At 41.8% G+C, this 20,788-nt stretch overlaps 1 protein-coding gene and 1 pseudogene across 3 annotated transcripts; one reads left to right on the top strand and one right to left on the bottom strand.

Annotated features, from left to right (window-relative positions):
• On the top strand, positions 1-3,279 carry LOC103967863. 3 transcript variants are annotated; one of them, XR_007253014.1, is made up of 3 exons: positions 1-200; positions 1,916-2,134; positions 2,352-3,279. XR_007253014.1 is itself a non-coding variant. In XM_048570068.1 (3 exons), the coding sequence occupies exons 2-3, from the start codon at positions 1,922-1,924 to the stop codon at positions 3,138-3,140; spliced, it is 633 nt and encodes a 210-aa protein (XP_048426025.1). In that variant the 5' UTR covers positions 13-200; positions 1,916-1,921; the 3' UTR covers positions 3,141-3,279. The 3 variants fall into 3 exon arrangements, 2 of the variants coding, with proteins under 2 accessions (XP_048426025.1, XP_048426024.1); XM_048570068.1 differs by having other exon boundaries at positions 13-200; positions 2,721-3,279; XM_048570067.1 differs by having other exon boundaries at positions 13-200; positions 2,703-3,279.
• A 548-nt stretch (positions 3,280-3,827) lies between these two features.
• Positions 3,828-11,444, bottom strand: LOC103967889 (annotated as a pseudogene).
• Between the last annotated feature and the right edge of the window lie 9,344 nt (positions 11,445-20,788).

Genomic DNA, 20,788 nt, shown 5'->3' with positions numbered 1-20,788 from the left:
AACAACTGATACAATGAGGTATAGAATTTGTAGCTTATACGTATCTCTCACTCCCAATCTTGTTCTCTGCTTCTATCTACTTCTGTATTTCTTCTTTCCTCTTTATCTTTCATGGAAAGTGAAGAGAAACTAGTAGTTTCTGCAGTGAAAATCATATCTGATGACCAGCTTCTTGAAGCAAAAGTTGAAGAACCCTAAGAGTAAAACTCTCTCTCTCTCTCTCTCTCTCAATTTTTAGCCTGTGTTTTGATTAAACTGTCATGGTAAATTATATTTATTTTTATGAAGTAGTTCCTGTGATAAATAGGTATATTGTTTTAATCTGATTTTTTATGCATATGCATAAATTAGGTATATATAAGTACATATCTGAGCACATTATATATACATATAAATTTTATAAATTCAGTATTGATTTCACTCACAAATTTCCCCTTCATGGTGATGGATGTTGATAATGATCAGTACATATTTATTGGCTTGATGAAAAAAAAAAAATCCAGATCATTGTTAATTTTTGGCTACATATAGAGGCAAGTTCTTATGTTTAATTATTTATCTGTTAACAAAAATTATGCTTATAATAATGAATTAATGGTATTTAAAATCATATATCCATATAGAGTATGGTGTGTATGTGAGTAGAAGAGGTGTTTAACGGCAGAAACCCGGTTGAGCGCAACTTTTTGTCCCCCGCAGCTGATGGCCAAAATCTGACTCCGAGACCCAAAGTTGAAGAGGTGTTTAACGGCACAAACCCGGTTGAGCGCAACTTTTTGTCCCCCGCAACTCATGGGCCAAAATCTGACTCCGAGACCCAAAGTTGTACTAAATCGGGTTTGTGCCGTTAAATACCTCTTCCAAGGCTGGTTCAAAGATTTTTAAGGTCTGGGACTATTCCAAAACATGTGCCCTAATTTCATATAAGAAAATTATTTATTTTCTCACGTAAAACATCGATAAAATTTTACTTAGAAAAGTAGTTCGAACTTAATCATTTAGAAACACATAAAGACTAATATATTTTGTATCTAGAGAAGGAAGCCCAAAAACTCTGAGCTTGCACGTAGATAGATGATGAGTTTTGTTTTCTATCTGAACTTTTAAAGTGTTTTTGTATAAATTGAGGTGTTTTTTCTTATTTACTAACCTTGTCAACATGAGACTAAAAAAAATTAATGATGTTTTCGAGTCTTTAATTAATATGTGTAAGTAATGAATCGACACTAAATTAAATCCTTTGATGACACATCATATGATTTGCGAATTTGCTCTAATAATTTGGTCTACGTATTACTCTTTGTAGAAAATGAGACTTGAATTCAAACGAATATTTAAAAATAGCAACTCACATAATTACTAACTAGTAACTAAAAATAAATTAATAATCAAACAAATATTTGTAAAAAGTGAAAAGAATAAACACGCAAATAGCATTTCAAACTTAGAAATCTTGTTAATTTTAAACAACAAAAATCATTGCTTCTAATTAAACTTTTGATCATTTAACAAAATTTTATAAATTTATATTCTTACGATTTTTTTTTGTTTTTTTGTTTTTTTTTTTTGTAAAAATTGGAAAGTAAATAAGCACAGTGTTTTGAACCCAAGACCTCATCATTATTTTCAAATGACAAAACCACCACTTCTAGCTGAATTTCTTTGTCATCAAAGGAAATTTTATAAATTTATAATCTTAAGAAAACATATATAAAATACTACCCAAATAATTTTGGTGTTGGGTCGGGCCTGATCTCTTCTACAACTGCGCTAGTGTCTATACATACGCAGATATGTATGCATGTATGTATGTAAGGGGTAGTAGACATGCTAATATGCATTGTTTACAATTTATCAGCTTTATATGAGCCCAAATGCATTATCTCACCCTATTAATTGATGGTTTGCACTACAGGGATGAATGCATGAGTTTTGTGGCATTAAGGGTGTAAAGATGCGATGGGGAATGAGGTTAGAGTTTTTATATGTTGACAGAAGAGAGAGAGCACAACCCGCCATTGGCCAAAGGGAGTCTTTACCGTTGTTGGGAGTGTACTCTCTCTTCTTCTGTCATCATCTCTTACATTCCCATCTGTCAGCACCGTCGTCTGATGTGCGTCAGTCTAACCTCAAAGTAAGATATTCTCTCACAAAATTAAGGAACATTGTTACATATAAATAAATAAATAAAAATTAAAAAAAAAAAGTGTATATATAAATAAATATATATAGTTAATAGGAAAATCACTTAATTTGTGGATATTGTGTATGTGTGTGCGCATTATTGTTTAATTCCTATGTAAACCGCGAAAGTCTATTTTCCTTACGGATTTTGTATTTATATTATGCAGATGATTCTTGGAGCAGTGATAATAAGTTGAAGCAAGTATATGTCAGTTTTGTACAAATTATTATTTTGTAATATTCATGAGAAGAAGTTGAAGTGCTTTTAAAAAATGACTGAAATGTTTCTTTTAGATTTTTTTTTAAGAAATACTTTCGAGGATTCACTTGTATTTTTACAAAAAAATTGGTTCCAAAAATATTTTCACCACAAGCGTTTTCTTTCTGTATATTTGCTTAATTTTACATTTTTTTAATATTAGATCTTATGTATTTGTGACTTATTTTGCAGCTCTTGATCAAATATATAAGGTTAGTTTAACTTATTTCTGTCACAGTCAATTGATAAGCTACGGCAGTTTGCTGCTAATTTGCAGGTCTTTTACAACATTGCAATGTTCTTACGGAAACTTGATGTTGTAAACCGCTTAGCGATTGATACAGTTATCTGCTTTGTTGTGAGGGATACTTCTGAAGTTCCATACACCTCGCTCATCCTCGACGTGAAATGGAACAGTAAAGGCCTGTTTGCAAAACAAAGATCCGAAACCAGGATCGGAGAGGGAGACCACAAAAAGGCAATCGAGAATTCACTGATGTTGTGCATAATTCGATTCCAGGGGAGAAGAATGAAGTTGCATATTCTGGTTCAGCATTTCTCCAAGCTTGCTGCCTTGAGTCTGGGCCTGGCAGACTACTTGACCGGCACGGAGTTCTTACTTGCAGAACGTTCTGGTTTGGCTTTGCCTAGTACACAGTTTTTATCTGTACATCAAAAGGGAGTTAAACTGGAATAATGTCACGAGTAATTAGACGCAAGGATCCGGTAAATTTCAAAATCTTGTGCTCATAAGAACTCATCCACTTTCTTAGTTCTGTATGTGTACAGCAGTTCGAGTTCTTCCATAACTGATTGCACATACTTTATCTCCTTAATACACTTCACTATCGAACTTGAGAATTTATCCCGATGGCGAAAAGCTTCAAATCTGTGCGTATAAATGCGCTCAAATATGAAACAGAAGGATTGCAGTGTACTATTCTTGAATACTTCACTACCAAAACTTGAGAATTTCTCCTGATAGCGACGCGATCCGAAAAATTGTAAAGTTCTGCAAAGCAGACAGTTCAAATTCTCTTCTGGCGTAGAGGGAGACTAAAAAGGTTCAGAATCTGCAAGTTCTATGAATGTCATCACTATATCTACTTTCTGCATCTTCTTACTCTCGCACCCAATAAACACACACACACACACACTCTCTCTCTCTCTCTCTCTCTCCCCCTCTCTCTCAAAAGCCTTCCTAGTTCTCCTCCCTTTGCCATGGCTACTCTAGCCTGAGAGAGGGAGAGGGTGTGCGTCGAACAGATTTACGGGTGCAAACAGAATTACTCTACAGATCACCCACTGCTCAGTATCGTACCATTAGGAAAGATCAAATCAAACTACCCAAGAAACAGAACGGTTTAAGAACTATAAGATCGAATAGTATAGAAATCATTCGTGTGTAACATTCAACTTGTAAACCAGTCAGAAATTAGTCTTCCATTACAGTTGAAATATTCAAGCAAGAAGCTTTGAACTCAGGCCAGTGAACTATACAGTCTCTAATCTTCAAACTACAGGATAAAAAATAAAATAAAAAAACAAAAAAAAAAGGCAGTGGTAAAGTTAAAAGAATCGAAGAATCCAACTAGCTATAAACTCTGCAAATCTGCATATGTTTTTCAGTGAATGATGATCTCACACATCGAGCTCCGAAACAATGTCATCAAGGGACAAAGGCAATCTGTTAGAGAAACTCAAACTCGGCTTCACCCTTGGGACGGCTTGAATTTCTGCCTCATTGCTCAGAATCTGCAGAACCCTCCTCATCGTAGGCCTCTCCGCGCTATCAGGGTTAGCACAACCTAAGCCGACAAGCAACAGATTTCTCATTTCTTTCACATTAAACTCCCCATTCAGCCGCTTGTCAGCGGTCTCGATAATCCTCCCTTTGGAATGCATCCCCCAAACCCAATCAACCAAATTCACCGCCTTCTCACTTCCCGGCTCTTTTTCTATTGGCCTCCTTCCACACGCCACTTCAAGGATCACCACACCATAGCCAAAAGCATCAGTCTTTTCGGTTGCTTTTCCATATTGAAGATACTCAGGTGCAAGGTACCCCATTGTTCCCGCTGTCAGTGTGGAAACAGGGCTTTTATCGTGATCTATGAGCTTTGCCAGCCTGAAATCACTGATCCTTGCATTTAAATTCCCATCAAGCAACACATTTCCAGTCTTTATGTCTCTGTGGATGACCTGCTGCTCACATTCCTGATGCAGATATGCCAAAACAGACGCCAATCCAACTGCAATATTCAGTCTTTGAGACCAATCTAACAAGGTACATTGTACAGATTCTTGGTACAGCGCCTTTTTGAGGCTCCCATTAGGCATGAAATCGTAAACAAGAAGCAATTCACCCTTCTCAACGCACCAGCCTTGAAGGTGAACCAATTCTTGTGACGCAAGCAAGCAATAGTCGACAACTCAGAGAGGAATTCGGTTTTACCTTCATGGGAATGCATGGATCTTTTCACCGCAGAAATGGTGCCTGAAGACACAAAAAACGCCTTGTAAACAGTCCCAAAAGCTCCATGCCTAAGAATCCTACTGGGATGAAACCCTCCTGTGGCAGATTTCAGCTCCTTGTAACTAAACTCTCTTGGCCCTGCCACCACCTTTGCTTTGAAGCTCTTCTGTTTTCTCACCTCCATCCATTTCATCACGGAAACATAACCGAAAACCACCAGCGCCACGCAAAAGAACACTGGCCCAGCAATCCCGAGTCCCAAACCGAGCTGTCGGTGATGATTATCCCCTGAACCGGACACGGGAATGCTCGGACTCACCGCCACATAAGTATCAGACACATTGTGTGGCTGCAACCTCGGCATTTTCGCAACAACCCGAAGGTATGAAACTCCAATTCTCAACCAGATGAATCTCCATGCTCCCCTCCGTCGAGGCTGAAAAACCCACGAACATAACCTCGTTCAGATGCTTGGAGAGATCGACGTCCAAGCTCAAAACCGGCTTTTCAGGCTTGAAATTCGAGTAGCTCAGATACACTTTAAGCTTTTCTTGGTCGTTATTGTAATCAATCCAAGCAGTAATCAAATTCCCGCCCTTGAAATCGATACCCTGTGAAATCGGATCAGCGGTCTTGATCGAATTGAGGCTCTCAATGTCCAATCAGACGTGATTGTCGTTCGGATCGAGCTTTGTGTCAAATTCGATGACTACGAACTTGTTCTTGGTCAATTGCGAGGAATTGACGAGACCCAGATATCCACCAGGGCTGCCCAGAGTCCAGTTGTGCGGCGAGAGGAAAAACGATATGCCGTTGCCGTAGGAGCTCGAATTGACGTTGGCGATGGAGAAAGCGAACTTTGTGGAGAACGAAGCAGTGATGTTGGACTCCGGGTCGAAGAACCGAATTGGGTTGTTGTAGATGACGGCACCGGCGCTGGAGGAGGGGACGGTGAGCTCGCGGGTGAGCCCCACGACACCGTTTCAGATGTGGGAGTCGGCGAGGAAGGTAAGGTTTCGGAAGTTCAAAGATGGGAAGTAGAAGTTGACGTTCTCGGCCGATCCACGGCGGAGGAAGAGAGTTATGAGGAAGAAGACGTCGACCCAGAAATCGAGTTCTGATGGATGGAAACAAATGGGTTTTCGATTTTCTTTGCCAAAGCAGAGGACTAGGAGATTTTGACTGAGAACATGTAGAGAGAGAGAGGGAGAGGGAGTGGGGTTTAAACGGTTGGAGAATGGGCGCGTGGGTACTGAGAGAGGGTTTGCAATGGTTATGAGGGACCTTTCGGGGTGGGGGAATCTCAAAACGACAGCGTATTAGGGAGCTGGGGGCATCATGTTTCAATGCTATGGAATTTCAAGGTGGATTTTGGTCAGGTTAGGGAACATATTGTCAATATAATAACATGGAGGAGTGGGTCTCACTCTCAATTATGCATTTTGTTAATTTCTTGCATCTGACTATTAATCTAACATGAAATGACACAAAAATAACAGGTTTTTGATCAACTCGTTAACGAATCAGGTTATCTATTAAGAGTTCGTTAACAAATTGGGTTGTTATGTGTCATCTATTAAGAGCCCGTTAACGAATCAGATCGTCTATTAAGAGCCCGTTAACGAATCGGGTCATAGGACTGGAGGCCATGTGATCATATGGGTCAAAGATCCAAATGTAGCCGTTACAATACTTTGGGAAGATACGTGTAAACACGAGAAATTCCTGAAACAAGCGACGAGAATACGTGTACAAAATAATATTTTGTATTAATGATTTTGGGGTTACAATCTCTTTGTAATTTGATCCTCTGATTCTATCTTCGTACGATGTGGGTTTGTGGATGAGTTGTTGATCCAAAGGGCCGTCGGGGCTTGATCTAAGGATGCACAGTTGATGAATGGATCTTCAAGGGGCGTTGGGGCTTGATCTTGAGTTGGTGGGAGTTCTTCAAGGGCCGTTGGGGCTTGATCTTGAAGGAGGATGGATGATGAACGATGAACACTTTCTTCAAGGGGCCGTCGGGGCTTGATCTTGAGTTGGTGGAAGTTCTTCAAGGGCCGTTGGGGCTTGATCTTGAATTGGTTGGAGTTCTTCAAGGGCCGTCGGGGCTTGATCTTGAAGGTTGATGGATGAGCGGATCTTCAAGGGCTTCTGGGCTTAATCTTGAAGAACGATTGGATGTGTGGATTTGTTGAGGTTGTTGATCCAAAGGGGCCGTTGGGGCTTGATCTTAGGATGAACGGATGATGAACGATGAACACTTTCTTCAAGGGCCGTCGGGGTTTGATCTTGAGTTGGTGGAAGTTCTTCAAGGGCCGTTGGGGCTTGATCTTGAATTGGTTGGATTTGACGAAGAACGAAGATTGCTTTCTTGATCCTTCGGGATTTGCTTGAGAGCTTTAGAGTTTCAAGGCTTCTTTCTTTCTTCCTTCCTTCTTTTTTTCTTTTCCTTCCCCCAAAATGAATGCCTTGGCCTCCTATTTATAGAATTCCAAAACTTGATTTTTGGATTTAAATAATCAGATGAAATAAATCATTTCTGCCAGGTATTGACACGTGTCCTATTTGATGACTTTTCCAATTTATTTCGATTTTTCGTTGAGTCACACGCTACATGTAAAATTTATGTGATACGTGAGCGTTGAAATTTTAATTTTTGGTCAACATTTATTTCACCGAAATTTTGATGTCTACAAATGCCCCCACTTCAAGGCGTGTCGTAGACATGTGCTTGTCACGTGTAGAAGATGCGTTTTGAAGTCCCTTAATGTAGATGTCAACCCAAGGGCCGTCGAGGCTTGATCTTGAATTGAGCTGGAGATTTCTTCAAGGGCCATCGAGGCTTGATCTTAAGTTAGACTGGAAGATTTTCTGGTTTCCTCCAATCGTTGATTTTCCGCAGGCTTAATCTTGAACTGAGCTGAAGGATTCTTTTGGTCTCCTCCGAAGGTCTGAACTTACTCCTTTGATCTGGAGTTGAATTTGATTCAAGGGTGGTGAACACTTGATTTTGAATCGGACTTGTGATTTCTTCAAGGGCCATCGAGGCTTGATCTTGAACAGGGCTGGAGGATTCTTTTGGTCTCCCCCTATCGTTGATTTTCCTTTGTGCTACTCTTGAACTGGGCAGCAGGATTCTTTTGGTCTTCCCCGAAGGTCTGAGCTTACTCCTTTTTTTCTGTTTCTTTGTTCAATCTCTCCAATTCGTATTGAAGAGGGTTAGAGGATAGCTCAGCATATGCAGTCGTAGCTTGTCTCCACATGCTTCAATGCATCATTTTCACTTGCCTTACTTGCTCCCCTTTGTAGAAGTGGTATTTCCTTATGCAGGTTTAGCATCTTCTCTTGTACTATTTGTTCCTGATGCAGGAGTTGAATGCAAACCTTGCATTTGAATGGACCATTACTTCTTGGTGGCAGCGCAAGTTTGAGTGGAGGTTCCGACATATTGCTTTCTCTGTCCTTGTCCTGGCAGGTGAGAACAAGGGCAAAGGAAAAGATAGGGGAAAAGCATGATATGAGATACCTTTGCTTTCGCCCTTGATGATATGAGATACTTTTGCCTTGGTGTCATTTGTTTGCAAGGGTATTCCCGGAGAGGAAGAAAACTGAGCATTTTGAGATGCTTTGCTGGGAGTGTACTCTCGGAGGTGAGGAAGAGTTGGGCATTTTTTTTTTTTCTTTGTTTGCAGGTTTGCCTTGCCATAAAAGATGAAGGTCGACATATATAGGGATTTCCCAATAGCAAGTGGTGGTACTGTTCTTTTACCCTTGTCGACAAACGTTTTGATCCCGCAAATTCGACTTTTTGAAATAGTGACGACTCTTCGATCTTTGAATAAGCCTCTTTGATTTCTGAACGACGCCTCTTCGATTTCTGAACGAGCGTCTCTTTTGACAAAGTGGCACGCGTTTTCTGAAAAGCAGAGAAAGCGTCGCCGAACTTTGCGCTTGTCAGCTAAAGATGTGTAGCTGCGATGATGACCTCCACGTGATCTTTTGACAAAGTGGCACCCGTGCTCTGAAAAGCCGCGAAAGCGTCGCCAGCCTCCACGTGTTTTCAACTTTGTCGGAGATCTTTTGACAAAGTTGAACGCGTTTTCTGGAAAGCTGAGAAAGCGTCGCCTAACTTACGCCGGAAAATCCAGCTTTTGAGATTTGCAGAGCGATGTCTCTTCACTTTTGAATAAGCGGCCCTTCGATTTCTGAACCAACGCCTCTTTGATTTCTTAGCAAACGCCTCTTCTTTTTTTATAGAGGCATTGATCACCTCTAACATGCACACTTTGAAGGTTGCTCATTCCTGAAAATCATCTCCGGCCTTTTGAGTTTTAACTCCATCCACCCATCTCTTTTAACACCTTTGAAAAATGGCTAACCAATCGAACCTTAGCTTAGAATTGAGTCTCAGCAGTGATCCGGTTGCGCCGCTTCAAGGTAATGTATGGTGTCCTTCTTTCTTATCTTCTAACGGTCCTCTTACAGGTGAAGACTTCGTGATGCAGGACGCCACAACAGCTACAATAGTAGCTAGGAACCTCCTTACTCCAAAAGATAGTAGGCTGCTATCAGGACGGTCCGATGAGTTGGCCGTTCAAGAGTCCCTCGCTCTTAGTGTTCAGTGTGCGGGCTCTGTGTCCAACATGGGCCAACGCCTGCTTGCTCGGTCCCGTCAGGTGGAATCATTGATGGCAGAGGTGGAAGATCTTAAGCAGGAGATTAAACAGCTTAAGTACGAGAATAGAAGTTTGCATGTGCTTGCAAATAACTATTCGTCGGGCATGAAGAGGAAGCTTGATGAGATGCAAGAATCTCAAGGTCGCATTCAAAGTGACCGTCAAAGGCTTGCGTCTTTCTTCCAGAGGCACATTTTTCCGGCGTCATCAAGCGTTCCACCAAGTATTGGGGCCTCGAATGATCTATCTTCGGTGCCTCCGGCTCCTGGAGTTTGGCCAAGTAGTGGGGCTTCACGTGAACGACCTTTGTGAAGGCTCCATCTTCCTCTTTCTTTGTTAGATACATTTTTTTTCGCACTTGTAATTGCTCTCGGTGTGCCTGGCACCGTGTGAGTTTCAAACTCTACAAAATTACAACTTGTATATAACAAATATGTCCACACATGAATGATGACCTTCATTACTTTCTTTACTTTTAATTCCATAACTTGTACACACACACGCATATAGGCCACTGCATTTTGCTCACTGCCTTGCATCTTCCAATTTTGCTAATTTAAACAATTGGCAGCTGATGCTGCCTTTGAAAGATGCTTCACAATATCATCATTGCTATTTTTTTTTTTTTATTATTATTCTTTTTGAAAGATGTTTCCCAACATCATCATTGCCACCCTTTTTTTTTCTTTTGCCTTCACGCCTGAAGCCTTTATAATTATATATATATATATATATATATATTTCAGATGGTGCCAGAAGCATCATCATTGTTTTTTTTTTATTTTTTTTATTTTTTATTATTCTTTTGAAAGATGCTTCCCAGCATCATCATTGCTACTTTTTTTTTTTTTTTATTCTTTTGAAAGATGCTTCCCCGCATCATCATTTTTTTTTTCTTTATATGGCCATCTGCAAGATTGAGTTCGTGGGTGAAAACCCAGGCGAGTCCCAGAGAAGACGGAGGAGATCTTTGGGTGTGAGTTGACAAACTTTGATTTTGTCAATCACATTCAAAGGCAGCAGCAGAGGCAAGCAGACGGATGAGATCTTTGGATGTGAGTTGACAAACTTTGATTTTGTTGATCACATTCAAGGGCAGCAGCCATGGCGAAGGTGCAGAAGCAGCCAGATCTTGAGGCAGAGTGTAAGGCGTCGAGCTTCACGACCGGCTAGTCGTTTGACGGCGGTCGCTGAAGTTTCTTCGCCGATTTTGATCATGGTGGCCAGGGTGACGAGCTGGTTGATGTGGCTGAGCTGACCATGGAAGATGATTTACTTGCTTGTCCTGCCTCACATGGTGAAACTGAGTGAAGCTATGGTTCGAGCAGAGCCCAGGGCCTGAGTGTCGGGGAGGACTGGGGATCCGAGGTGGGCCTAGAAGCAAAGCAAACACTTGAAGTGTACCAAGAGCGAAGAGGGCGATCCCAAGGTTTCTGTGTGTGTCATACTTGATGCCGGCAGAATCGTCGCCGAGTTTAATACCGGTAACCTATCCTGTGACGTCAACGGCGTATGCCAAGGTCTGGCAAGCGACATGAAGGTAAAACCATGCAGGGTCCGCGGACTTGAAAACTTTCAAGTACCTTGCTACCATGGCACCAAAAGGCATCAATATTCCCCAACTCACTGCAGTCAGCACTCCGTGACGGCTTCTCTTTCTAGTGGTTGAGCTGCTACCACCGGTGGATGCTGTCTGGCCGGAAAGCAAATTCAAAGTCCCCTTGGCGTTAAGATTGGCAGCGACGCAGAGGTCGGATCGGCCGGTGAGGGCGGTGGAGCTGCGGATCCGAACCCGGAATCCGATAATCGGCCACATGGGTGTCGTCGGCCACATGGGTATTGTCATCGTTCGTCCTTAACCACATTCCATGAAGATTCCTGTTGACGCAGATCCGGGTACGAGCTACTGGTCCTCACTCCTCTGTCCATCGTACTAGTAGCATCACTGCTCTGATTATCGACCGTCCGACTTCGATCTGAATACCGATCGTACCACTGACGTGGGGTTGATGGGTTTGACTTCAGAGCTGAGGGAAAGATTTAATGAAGGTAGTGAGTTTGCATCTTCAGATTCTCCTTCCCGAGAAGAAGGCAGAAAAACTTGTTCTTCTGGCACAGGAGGTAGATCCATAGCCATATCAGGAACCATGTCAAAAAGGCTGGAGCGCTCATTTCTCCGTGTAGCCTTACTCTGTCGAATAAAATACTTCTGGGCATGGCTTGCCACCTGGGTGGGAGTCCTAGTCGTCACATAACTCCGTGCTATCCCACGCCAGTCTCCCTTCCCCAATTTCTGGAGACCTATCAAAAACATCCGATGCTCATCTTCTGTCCAAGGCGTTCTTTTTTTTTTACGATCGCCGCGGCGATTGACGGAGGAGGAGACGCGACTGTGGGTGTGTCGAGTGATATGGTGGGTGGGCTGAGCAGAAATGCAGAGAGTTGTGTGGGAGAGTGAACTGGGATGCGGTGGGGTCGAGGAACAGGCCGACGTTGCCAGCGCCGATGACGGAGATCTTGGTGTGGCGTTTGGTGTGGAGCGAGTTCACTCGGGCCGAGTCGCGGCCGAGTCTGGTGAGGTTGTTGAAACCCAGATAGATCACACCGGAGAAATTGTTGGAGGCCAAGTTCAGCCGGACCAAGTCGTGCAGACTGAACACAAACTCCGGGATTTCGCCGGAGAGACGTCGTTTAAGTGTTTCGATCTCGAGGAGGACGATGCGCTCCTCCTCCGCCTTGAATCGAGTTTCGCCGATGGACTTGACGAGGTCGAGGAACTCCTTGGATTGGCCGAAGCCGCCCTGGGAGCCCATCGCGAGCTCCCGGCCGATGGTCTTGAGCTGCTCCATTGATGATTGAGGGTTTGAATGTTAGGGTTTTGGATGGAGAATTGGGGGTGATGGGTGACTGCGAAGAGAGAGAGAGAGAGAGGAAGCTGGAGCTTTTTTAGATCTGTCGAATTGCAACTATAATTGCAATACTGTAGTTAAAGATCCGAGCTTTTCTCTGAATATTTTATTTTGGGGGTCATTGGAGCATTGGGTAATTGGGAAGCTCCTCCTTCTGTTTTTTTTTTTTTTTTTTTTTTTTTTTTTTTTATGGAGAATATATATATTAATACATATTTTTTTTATTTTTTTTTATTTTTTTATTTTTTTTATGGAGAATATATATATATATATATATATATATATATATATTAATACATATGTTTTTTTTTTTTTTTTTTTTTTTTTTTTACAGGTACTTACTGCATTCATAGATTTCCTTGCTGTCTTTTGACGGATTACCCACGTTCACAATTGGTGGCAGCTTCTTGTGAATTTGGAATTGGTGACGGAGTGAGCAGGATGTGGGTGCAACTGTACTTTTTGCCTGGTGCCTGTTGCAGTGCGCCACTTTTTACCATGTGGTGTTGTGCAAAAGACTGCAACAGGATTTCGCTGTGTAGTGCCTTTTGGTCATGGTTTTCTCTCGGCGGTGACTTTGTTGTGCACATTGACCTTACTGCTTGTCGTGGGCTCTTTACCACTGCTACTTGAAGCTTGTGAGTTATCGTGTGTGGTTGTGCAAAAGACTGCAGCGAGTTTATGCTGTGTAGTGTCTTTTGGTCACAACTTTCCTCGGTGGTGACGTTGGTGTGATGCTCACCCTTGTAATACGGCTTTGTAACCAAATCATTCCTTTAAAGAAATAAAGTATTCATAGTTTGAATTCGCTTCTTTTTTTTTTTTTTTTTTTTTTCTTCAAAGTGTTTGTGTTTTTGTTGGTGATGTGACTGTACTTGAAGTTTTGAAGTTTCAAGTTGCCTACGTACCCTTGGTTGAGGAGGGATCAAGTCATGACGTAGTTCAAATGGGTGATGGTTTTGATGATGATTTTGATGATGATTTTGCCGTACACAGTTTATGCTCTTGCGGGCCAGGAGCGTCTTGGTGCCGTTTGCATTTTTAGCTCATGCAGGCAAGGAGCGTTTGTTGTCGCCTTTTATGCTCGTGCGGACAAGGAGCTTTGGTTATCGCCTTTTAGGCTCGTGCGAACGAGGAGCTTTTGTTGTCACCTTTTAGGCTCGTGCGAACGAGGAGCTTTTGTGAATTTGTCAAATGATCTTAGAGGGGCATTCCTTGCAATCTTCATAGCAAGGAGTCTTGACTGAGTGATTGAAGAAGTCTTTGGGGAAGAAATCGCGCATTGTGATTCCAACGGACGATCTTTGTGTCATAACTTCATCATTCTCAACACTTTCATGTAGCTTTGAAGGTTGACGGTAGCTGCTTTGCCCCATTTCTGATTGGTGAACTTGTGGAAGAGACCTATGTTTCTTGTGCATTTTCTTTGGAGTGACATAAGTCCATCCTTCAACTTCACTTGACTTGACTGACATGGTTTTGGAGCATGCCCCCAGCGGTTGAGGTGAAGATTTTGAGTTCAAAGAGCCAGAAGTGACGGTGGTATAGTTTGTCTTCACCACATCATTAAGATCTAGCTCGATGATCCCTTTCTGAGCCAACTTCATGATGAGATCTTTTAGCACAAAGCACTTTTCCGTCGGATGACTAATGAAGCGGTGGAATTTACAGTACCTTGGACTATCAGTACGGTTCATATCTTCTGGCCGTTTGCACTCAGGTAGGTCGATCACCTTTTTGTCAAGCAAGTCTTTCAACATGGCAACCACGTCAGAGTCGGGGAATGGATAAGTCTTCTCCTCAAGCTCCTTCAAAGTGCGTCTACGTATCTCTTGATCACGAAAAGCTTCGGTTTGAATCGCCTTGCTTCGTGTAGGGATTTTGACTGGAGTTGTGTTGACCGTCATTGCTTCCTTGGTGGGTTTCCACGTAGCCTTATCCACCTTTGGCCCCAAAACTTTGTCATTCTTGTAGTCGGCGATCTGTTCTTTCTTCCCATGACGGTTGATGCTTAACTCCATATCATGGGCGCGGGTGGCTAACTCCTCAAATGTTCGTGGTTTGATGCCTTGAAGGATGTAGTGTAGTCCCCACTGCATGCCTTGAACGCACATCTCAATGGCAGAGGTTTCAGAAAGCCGATCTTTGCAATCCAGACTTAAAGAACGCCATCTATTTATGTAGTCGACGACAGGTTCATCTTTCCACTGTTTCGTGCTGGTCAGCTCTAGCATGCTTACAGTACGACGAGTGCTGTAGAAACGGTTGAGGAATTCCCTTTCTAGCTGGTCCCAACTGTTGATAGAATCAGGTTCGAGGTCAGTGTACCAGTCAAAAGCGTTACTTTTCAGCGAACGCACGAACTGTTTGACGAGGTAGTCTCCCTCTGTCCCAGCATTGTTGCAAGTTTCAATGAAATGGGCGACATGTTGCTTCGGGTTGCCTTTTCCATCGAACTGCATGAATTTTGGGGGCTGATAACCCCTTGGCATCTTCAAAGCATCAATCTTTTTGGAGTAAGGCTTTGAGTACAGTACGGAGTCATGCGAGCTTCCTTCGTACTGTGTCTTGATAGTGCTTGCGATCATCTCCTGTAGCTCCTGGATAGAGAGATCCCATGGATGTCGTTGCTAGGTCTAGCTTCGGCTTCTCTTTAACTTTCTCCGCTGGTGGCTCCTCTTCTTCGTCGCCTTCTTTCTTTAATAGGCCAACAATTGGGTCGACTTTCACGTCGGGCAGCGCATCTAATTGGTTGACGAGTGCGGCAATCTGCAAGTCCTTCTCTTCCACAGTTCGTGTGAGCTTTGCGATTGCTTCATTCATCTGAGCTAGCTGCTCCTCGATTGAAGTTGCTTCAGTGGTCATGACTTGCATGGTTGTACTGCCGCTCGAATCAGCGTCGGAGAGTAGGGACTCTGAGTATTTCCTCGGGCTTTCCCCTCTTGATGCCCTTAGCGAGGCCAGGGTGATCACAGGCTCGTACCTCAAGTGCTCTTGTTCCTTTGACAGAGTTAATGCAGGGGCGGAAGCCGCGGCAAAAAGATCTCTTGCCTTACTTCGGGTTATGATGCCAGAAATATCACCACTTGCGGCGATGATGTTCTTGTTCTTTGCTTTGATTGCAGGAACAGCTTGATCCTTTCTTGATGCCATTTGCGTTTTTCGATGATTTGAGGATAGAGATGAGAGGTAGAGATAGTCCCACCGAGCGTGCCAAATTTGTAAACACGAGAAATTCCTGAAACAAGCGACAAGAATACGTGTACAAAATATATTTTTTTGTATTAATGATTTTGGGGTTACAATCTCTTTGTAATTTGATCCTCTGATTCTATCTTCGTACGATGTGGGTTTGTGGATGAGTTGTTGATCCAAAGGGCCGTCGGGGCTTGATCTAAGGATGCACAGTTGATGAATGGATCTTCAAGGGGCGTTGGGGCTTGATCTTGAGTTGGTGGGAGTTCTTCAAGGGCCGTTGGGGCTTGATCTTGAGTTGGTGGGAGTTCTTCAAGGGCCGTTGGGGCTTGATCTTGAAGGAGGATGGATGATGAACGATGAACACTTTCTTCAAGGGGCCGTCGGGGCTTGATCTTGAGTTGGTGGAAGTTCTTCAAGGGCCGTTGGGGCTTGATCTTGAATTGATTGAAGTTCTTCAAGGGCCGTCGGGGCTTGATCTTGAAGGTTGATGGATGAGCGGATCTTCAAGGGCTTCTGGGCTTAATCTTGAAGAACGATTGGATGTGTGGATTTGTTGAGGTTGTTGATCCAAAGGGGCCGTTGGGGCTTGATCTTAGGATGAACGGATGATGAACGATGAACACTTTCTTCAAGGGCCGTCGGGGCTTGATCTTGAGTTGGTGGAAGTTCTTCAAGGGCCGTTGGGGCTTGATCTTGAATTGGTTGGATTTGACGAAGAACGAAGATTGCTTTCTTGATCCTTCGGGATTTGCTTGAGAGCTTTAGAGTTTCAAGGCTTCTTTCTTTCTTCCTTCCTTCTTTTTTTCTTTTCCTTCCCCCAAAATGAATGCCTTGGCCTCCTATTTATAGAATTCCAAAACTTGATTTTTGGATTTAAATAATCAGATGAAATAAATCATTTCTGCCAGGTATTGACACGTATCCTATTTGATGACTTTTCCAATTTATTTCGATTTTTCGTTGAGTCACACGCTACATGTAAAATTTATGTGATACGTGAGCGTTGAAATTTTAATTTTTGGTCAACATTTATTTCACCGAAATTTTGATGTCTACAATACGCAACACACATTCTTGAATATATAGCTTTTGAAGATTGCTGAGGTGGCATAAAGTTAGGAGAAGGAGTAGCACACTTGTAATACAAATAAGTGAAAAGGGTGCAAGCAAACGTAGGAATCCGGGAGAAGTAACGTTGTCCGAGAAATATCCAGGTTGTCGCCAATTGAAGGCCTGGAGGAGAAATTTTTCGGGGTTCCGGGAACTGCACGTCAGTTGGTGTTCCAGCCAATGGTTATTTGACATCTGGATTTTCTTTCAATCTTATTGAAACACACTTTTAAATGCTGAAACGTTAGTCCCAAGGCCGAAAAAGCTAAACAGACGTAAAAGTTTTTCAAGATTTCGTCATCGTCTTCTTCCTCGTCCGATAGCCCTCGTATCCATAATTCAAGTGTTCTTGTTTGCCGGGGATTTGTGGATAAAATCGGCAAAACACCTCTTTATTTTTTTGTTTTGGTGTAAAACCCAAAAAATAAAAGCCAACAAACTAAGCCACAAAGCCTTCCAACTCCAAAAGAAACCTACAATACAGACAAGATGGAGGAGGAGAAACAACCAGAGTTGGGCAGGAAGCCATCACCGGAAATAATCCTAAATTTCCTGCAGAGCTTTCCAGAAAAGAAGAGGGACTGAGATTTGAGTAGATCCGTACCACGAAGGAGAGACCATCGAATGTCCCAAGCAACATACATGATAGCAAATCAGCTTTTCCCCTTCTCTTTTTTTCAGCGACAAGAAGATATTTCATAAAAAAATAAAGATTACTGAGAACAAAACGGAACGCAAAGGTTATTGACGGACGCGTAAACTCCGTTTATTTTTACTTTTTGGGAGTGAAGTTTCAGCATTTAAGAGAATGAATTAAATAAATAAAAATTAAAGAAATCTAGTTGTCTAATAACCATTGGTTCGGAACACCAACTGGCAGAGGTGAGCTGGAGTTCCCGATATCTTGAAAAATTTCTCCTACCAAACAGCCACTCCTCAACCCCCAAACCTTGACCCAAACCAAATATTGTGGATTACTTTACTTTACAAGAATAAACATGATTAATAACAATATTAATATTAATATTAAAACATTCCCAGCAAGTAATTTTAGATTTATGTCCCGCTGTGACATCCCACATCGCCCAGAGGAGTGATCCTTAAATGTATATTCCCGTCCCTACCTAGCACGAGGCCTTTTGGGAGTTCACTGGCTTCGGGTTCCATGGGAACTCCGAAGTTAAGCGAGTAGTGCACGAGAGCACTCCCAGGATGGGTGACCCATCGGGAAGTTCTCGTGTGAGTTCCCAGAAACAAAACCGTGAGGGCGTGGTCGGGGCCCAAAGCGGACAATATCGTGCTACGGTGGTGGAGCGGGCCCGGGAAGTGGTTCCACCCAGGCCGGGATGTGACAATTTGGTATCAGAGCCTAACCCTGGTCGCGTGTGTGCCAACGAGGACGTCGGGCCCTTAAGGGGGTTGGATTGTGACATCCCCCATCGCCCAGGGGAGTGATCCTTAAATGTATATTCCCGTCCCTCCCTAGCACGAGGCCTTTTGGGAACTCACTGGCTTCGGGTTCCATGGGAACTTCAAAGTTAAGCGAGTAGCGCACGAGAGCACTCCCAGGATAGGTGACCCATCGGGAAGTTCTCGTGTGAGTTCCCAGAAACAAAACCGTGAGGGCGTGGTTGGGGCCCAAAGCGGACAATATCGTGCTATGGTGGTGGAGCGGACCCGGGAAATGGTTCCACCCGGGCCGGGATGTGACACCAGCCGTGTGAATTTGCTTTTTACTAATAAGTTTCCCAGCAAATTGACTTTTTCACTACCCAAAAGCTGAAAATGCACGAACTTGAAAATGCTAGAAAAGTACAAAAACTAAGTTAACACAATGTAAGTGGAGAGAAACTTAAATATAAATTGTATTGTTAACCCATGGTGTTTTGATGAGACCCTTATATGTGTCTAGTCATTCCCTAAATATGGTCATTGCTTGCTGAGAGCTCTACTGGATGATTTACAGAAAATATGATATTCGCCATTGATATATTTGAAGGAGTTATACAATTTAGGATTTAATAAAGGGGTGTGATATCTACACATATCTTTTTACTTCTCACACATTTTTTTTAATTTTCAACCGTCAGATTACATGAAATGAAGTAGATCAATGACAGAAGTTAACAAGAGGTGTGTGAAAAGTAAAAATAGATGTATGGATATCACACCCCTTTAATAAAACAGGTTGTTTAAATGGAATTTGAGTTTTTGTTGACTACTTTACGGATCAATTTGCTATGAGAATTAGGTGTTGACTTGAAAGACTTTAACAAGTCTTCCTCTTTCAACGACAACTACTTCAAAACTCTTCAATTGCTATGACGATTACGTGTTGAATATAACAAGCCTTCATCTTTCTGCCCATAAAGAAAGTTAGAATCCTCTTTTTTTCTCTATCCTTAATTTTCGCAGGGTAATATTGTTCTCTTTTTTATCGTTTTCTTATCGCCAATGTCCTACACAGTTATACGAACGATTTTGGGGGAATCAAATATGAAACTTCGGGTGGAAAGGTGACTGCTGGTAAACAACTAAGCTACATTCCCTTTCAACACCAATGATATTATTTTGTGACGGTGTTTGGTTCAGTTTTTTGTAGGCCATTGTAGATAATATAGAGAATCAATTTAAAACAGTAAAAGACACTTAAACAACCTAAGCCACACAACACCAAGAAGAACATGATCCTGCTGACACCAGATTTACCAAAGTTATCATGGATTATGCTTTACCATTTTGGAGTTATACTACTTAATTAGTCACAGAGCTATATTAATTTATGATCCATTTGAAGATGAAGAGCAATTATTATTAGCATATAATTAACGAACATCTAGATGTTTAAGAAAGGAAACAAGTCAAACAACATTAAGCAAGATTTTCATGAAGTGAAATTACTATCCAAAAACTGAAAATGCACCCAAACATGTTAAGAAAGTAAAAAAACAAAGTTAATGCGATGTATGTGGAGAGAAACTTAAACGCGAAAATTGTATTGTTCACCCATGATGTCATAATGGCATCCCAACATGTGTCTAGTCATTCTCCAAATATGGTCACTACATGCCAAGAACTCTAGCGGATGGTTTATAGAAGATAACAAAAAGGGAATTTGAGTTCATGTAGTCTATAGGTCATATTGAACCATTCTCCCTTGGGAATGATTGGAAATTCTAGCCTACAGTACTCATCAAAATCATGGTTATTTATCATAATGCAAATAGTAACGCTCGTCCCCGGGCTCATGTATGCGAACACAATGCAGTACAAGGAGGTTCGTCGAAACCTGGTTATTAAGATTGATTATAAGGGTGACGTGGTTGCTAATACAGTTGGGTGGTCGGAAAACGTGGCAATCATATACTTATTTTGAATTATAGTAGTATTTTAGTTGATTTTTTTATTGGTACCTAAACTAAAAGTTATGTTACTTAAATTAATAGTTGTATTGAAATTGGTATTAAAAGATCCCGAACACTTAAGTTTTTTTTTTTCAACGTATTCTTTAATAAAAGGCGAAAAAATAATTTAATATAAATCTTATGAGCTAAAAAATTGAGATATGAAATTTTCTTCTCGTCCTATTTGGCACGAAAATATCACAAACAATTTCAAAGAAACTCATTGAAATAATTGTATATATCCATGAACATTGGCAACATGTTGTGATAAGCAACTTCTTCTTGGACTGTAAGTTAGCAGACAAACTGAAGGAAAAATGTTCATCCAGCAATGTTAGAATATTACAAGGCATCCCGGAGAAAATCCCAAGTACACGCGACGTTTTTTTTCTAGTCAAGGCTCGAAGTACAAGTACTAGCATTTCACTGAGTTCAACATTGTAATGAAAAAACAAGAGAATATACAAACATAAAGCAACCAGCACACCATGTCACCATGGAGCTAACATCCTATGAAAAATGATAGAAAATAGATACCAGATAGGAAGGAAGAAGCTCAGAAAAGGCAA

The sequence above is a fragment of a genome, unplaced genomic scaffold (genome assembly GCF_019419815.1).
Source record: "Pyrus x bretschneideri cultivar Hongxiangsu unplaced genomic scaffold, Pyrus_bretschneideri_v1 Contig51, whole genome shotgun sequence".
NCBI lineage: Eukaryota > Viridiplantae > Streptophyta > Magnoliopsida > Rosales > Rosaceae > Pyrus > Pyrus x bretschneideri.
This window is presented reverse-complemented; position numbering and strand designations above follow the sequence as displayed.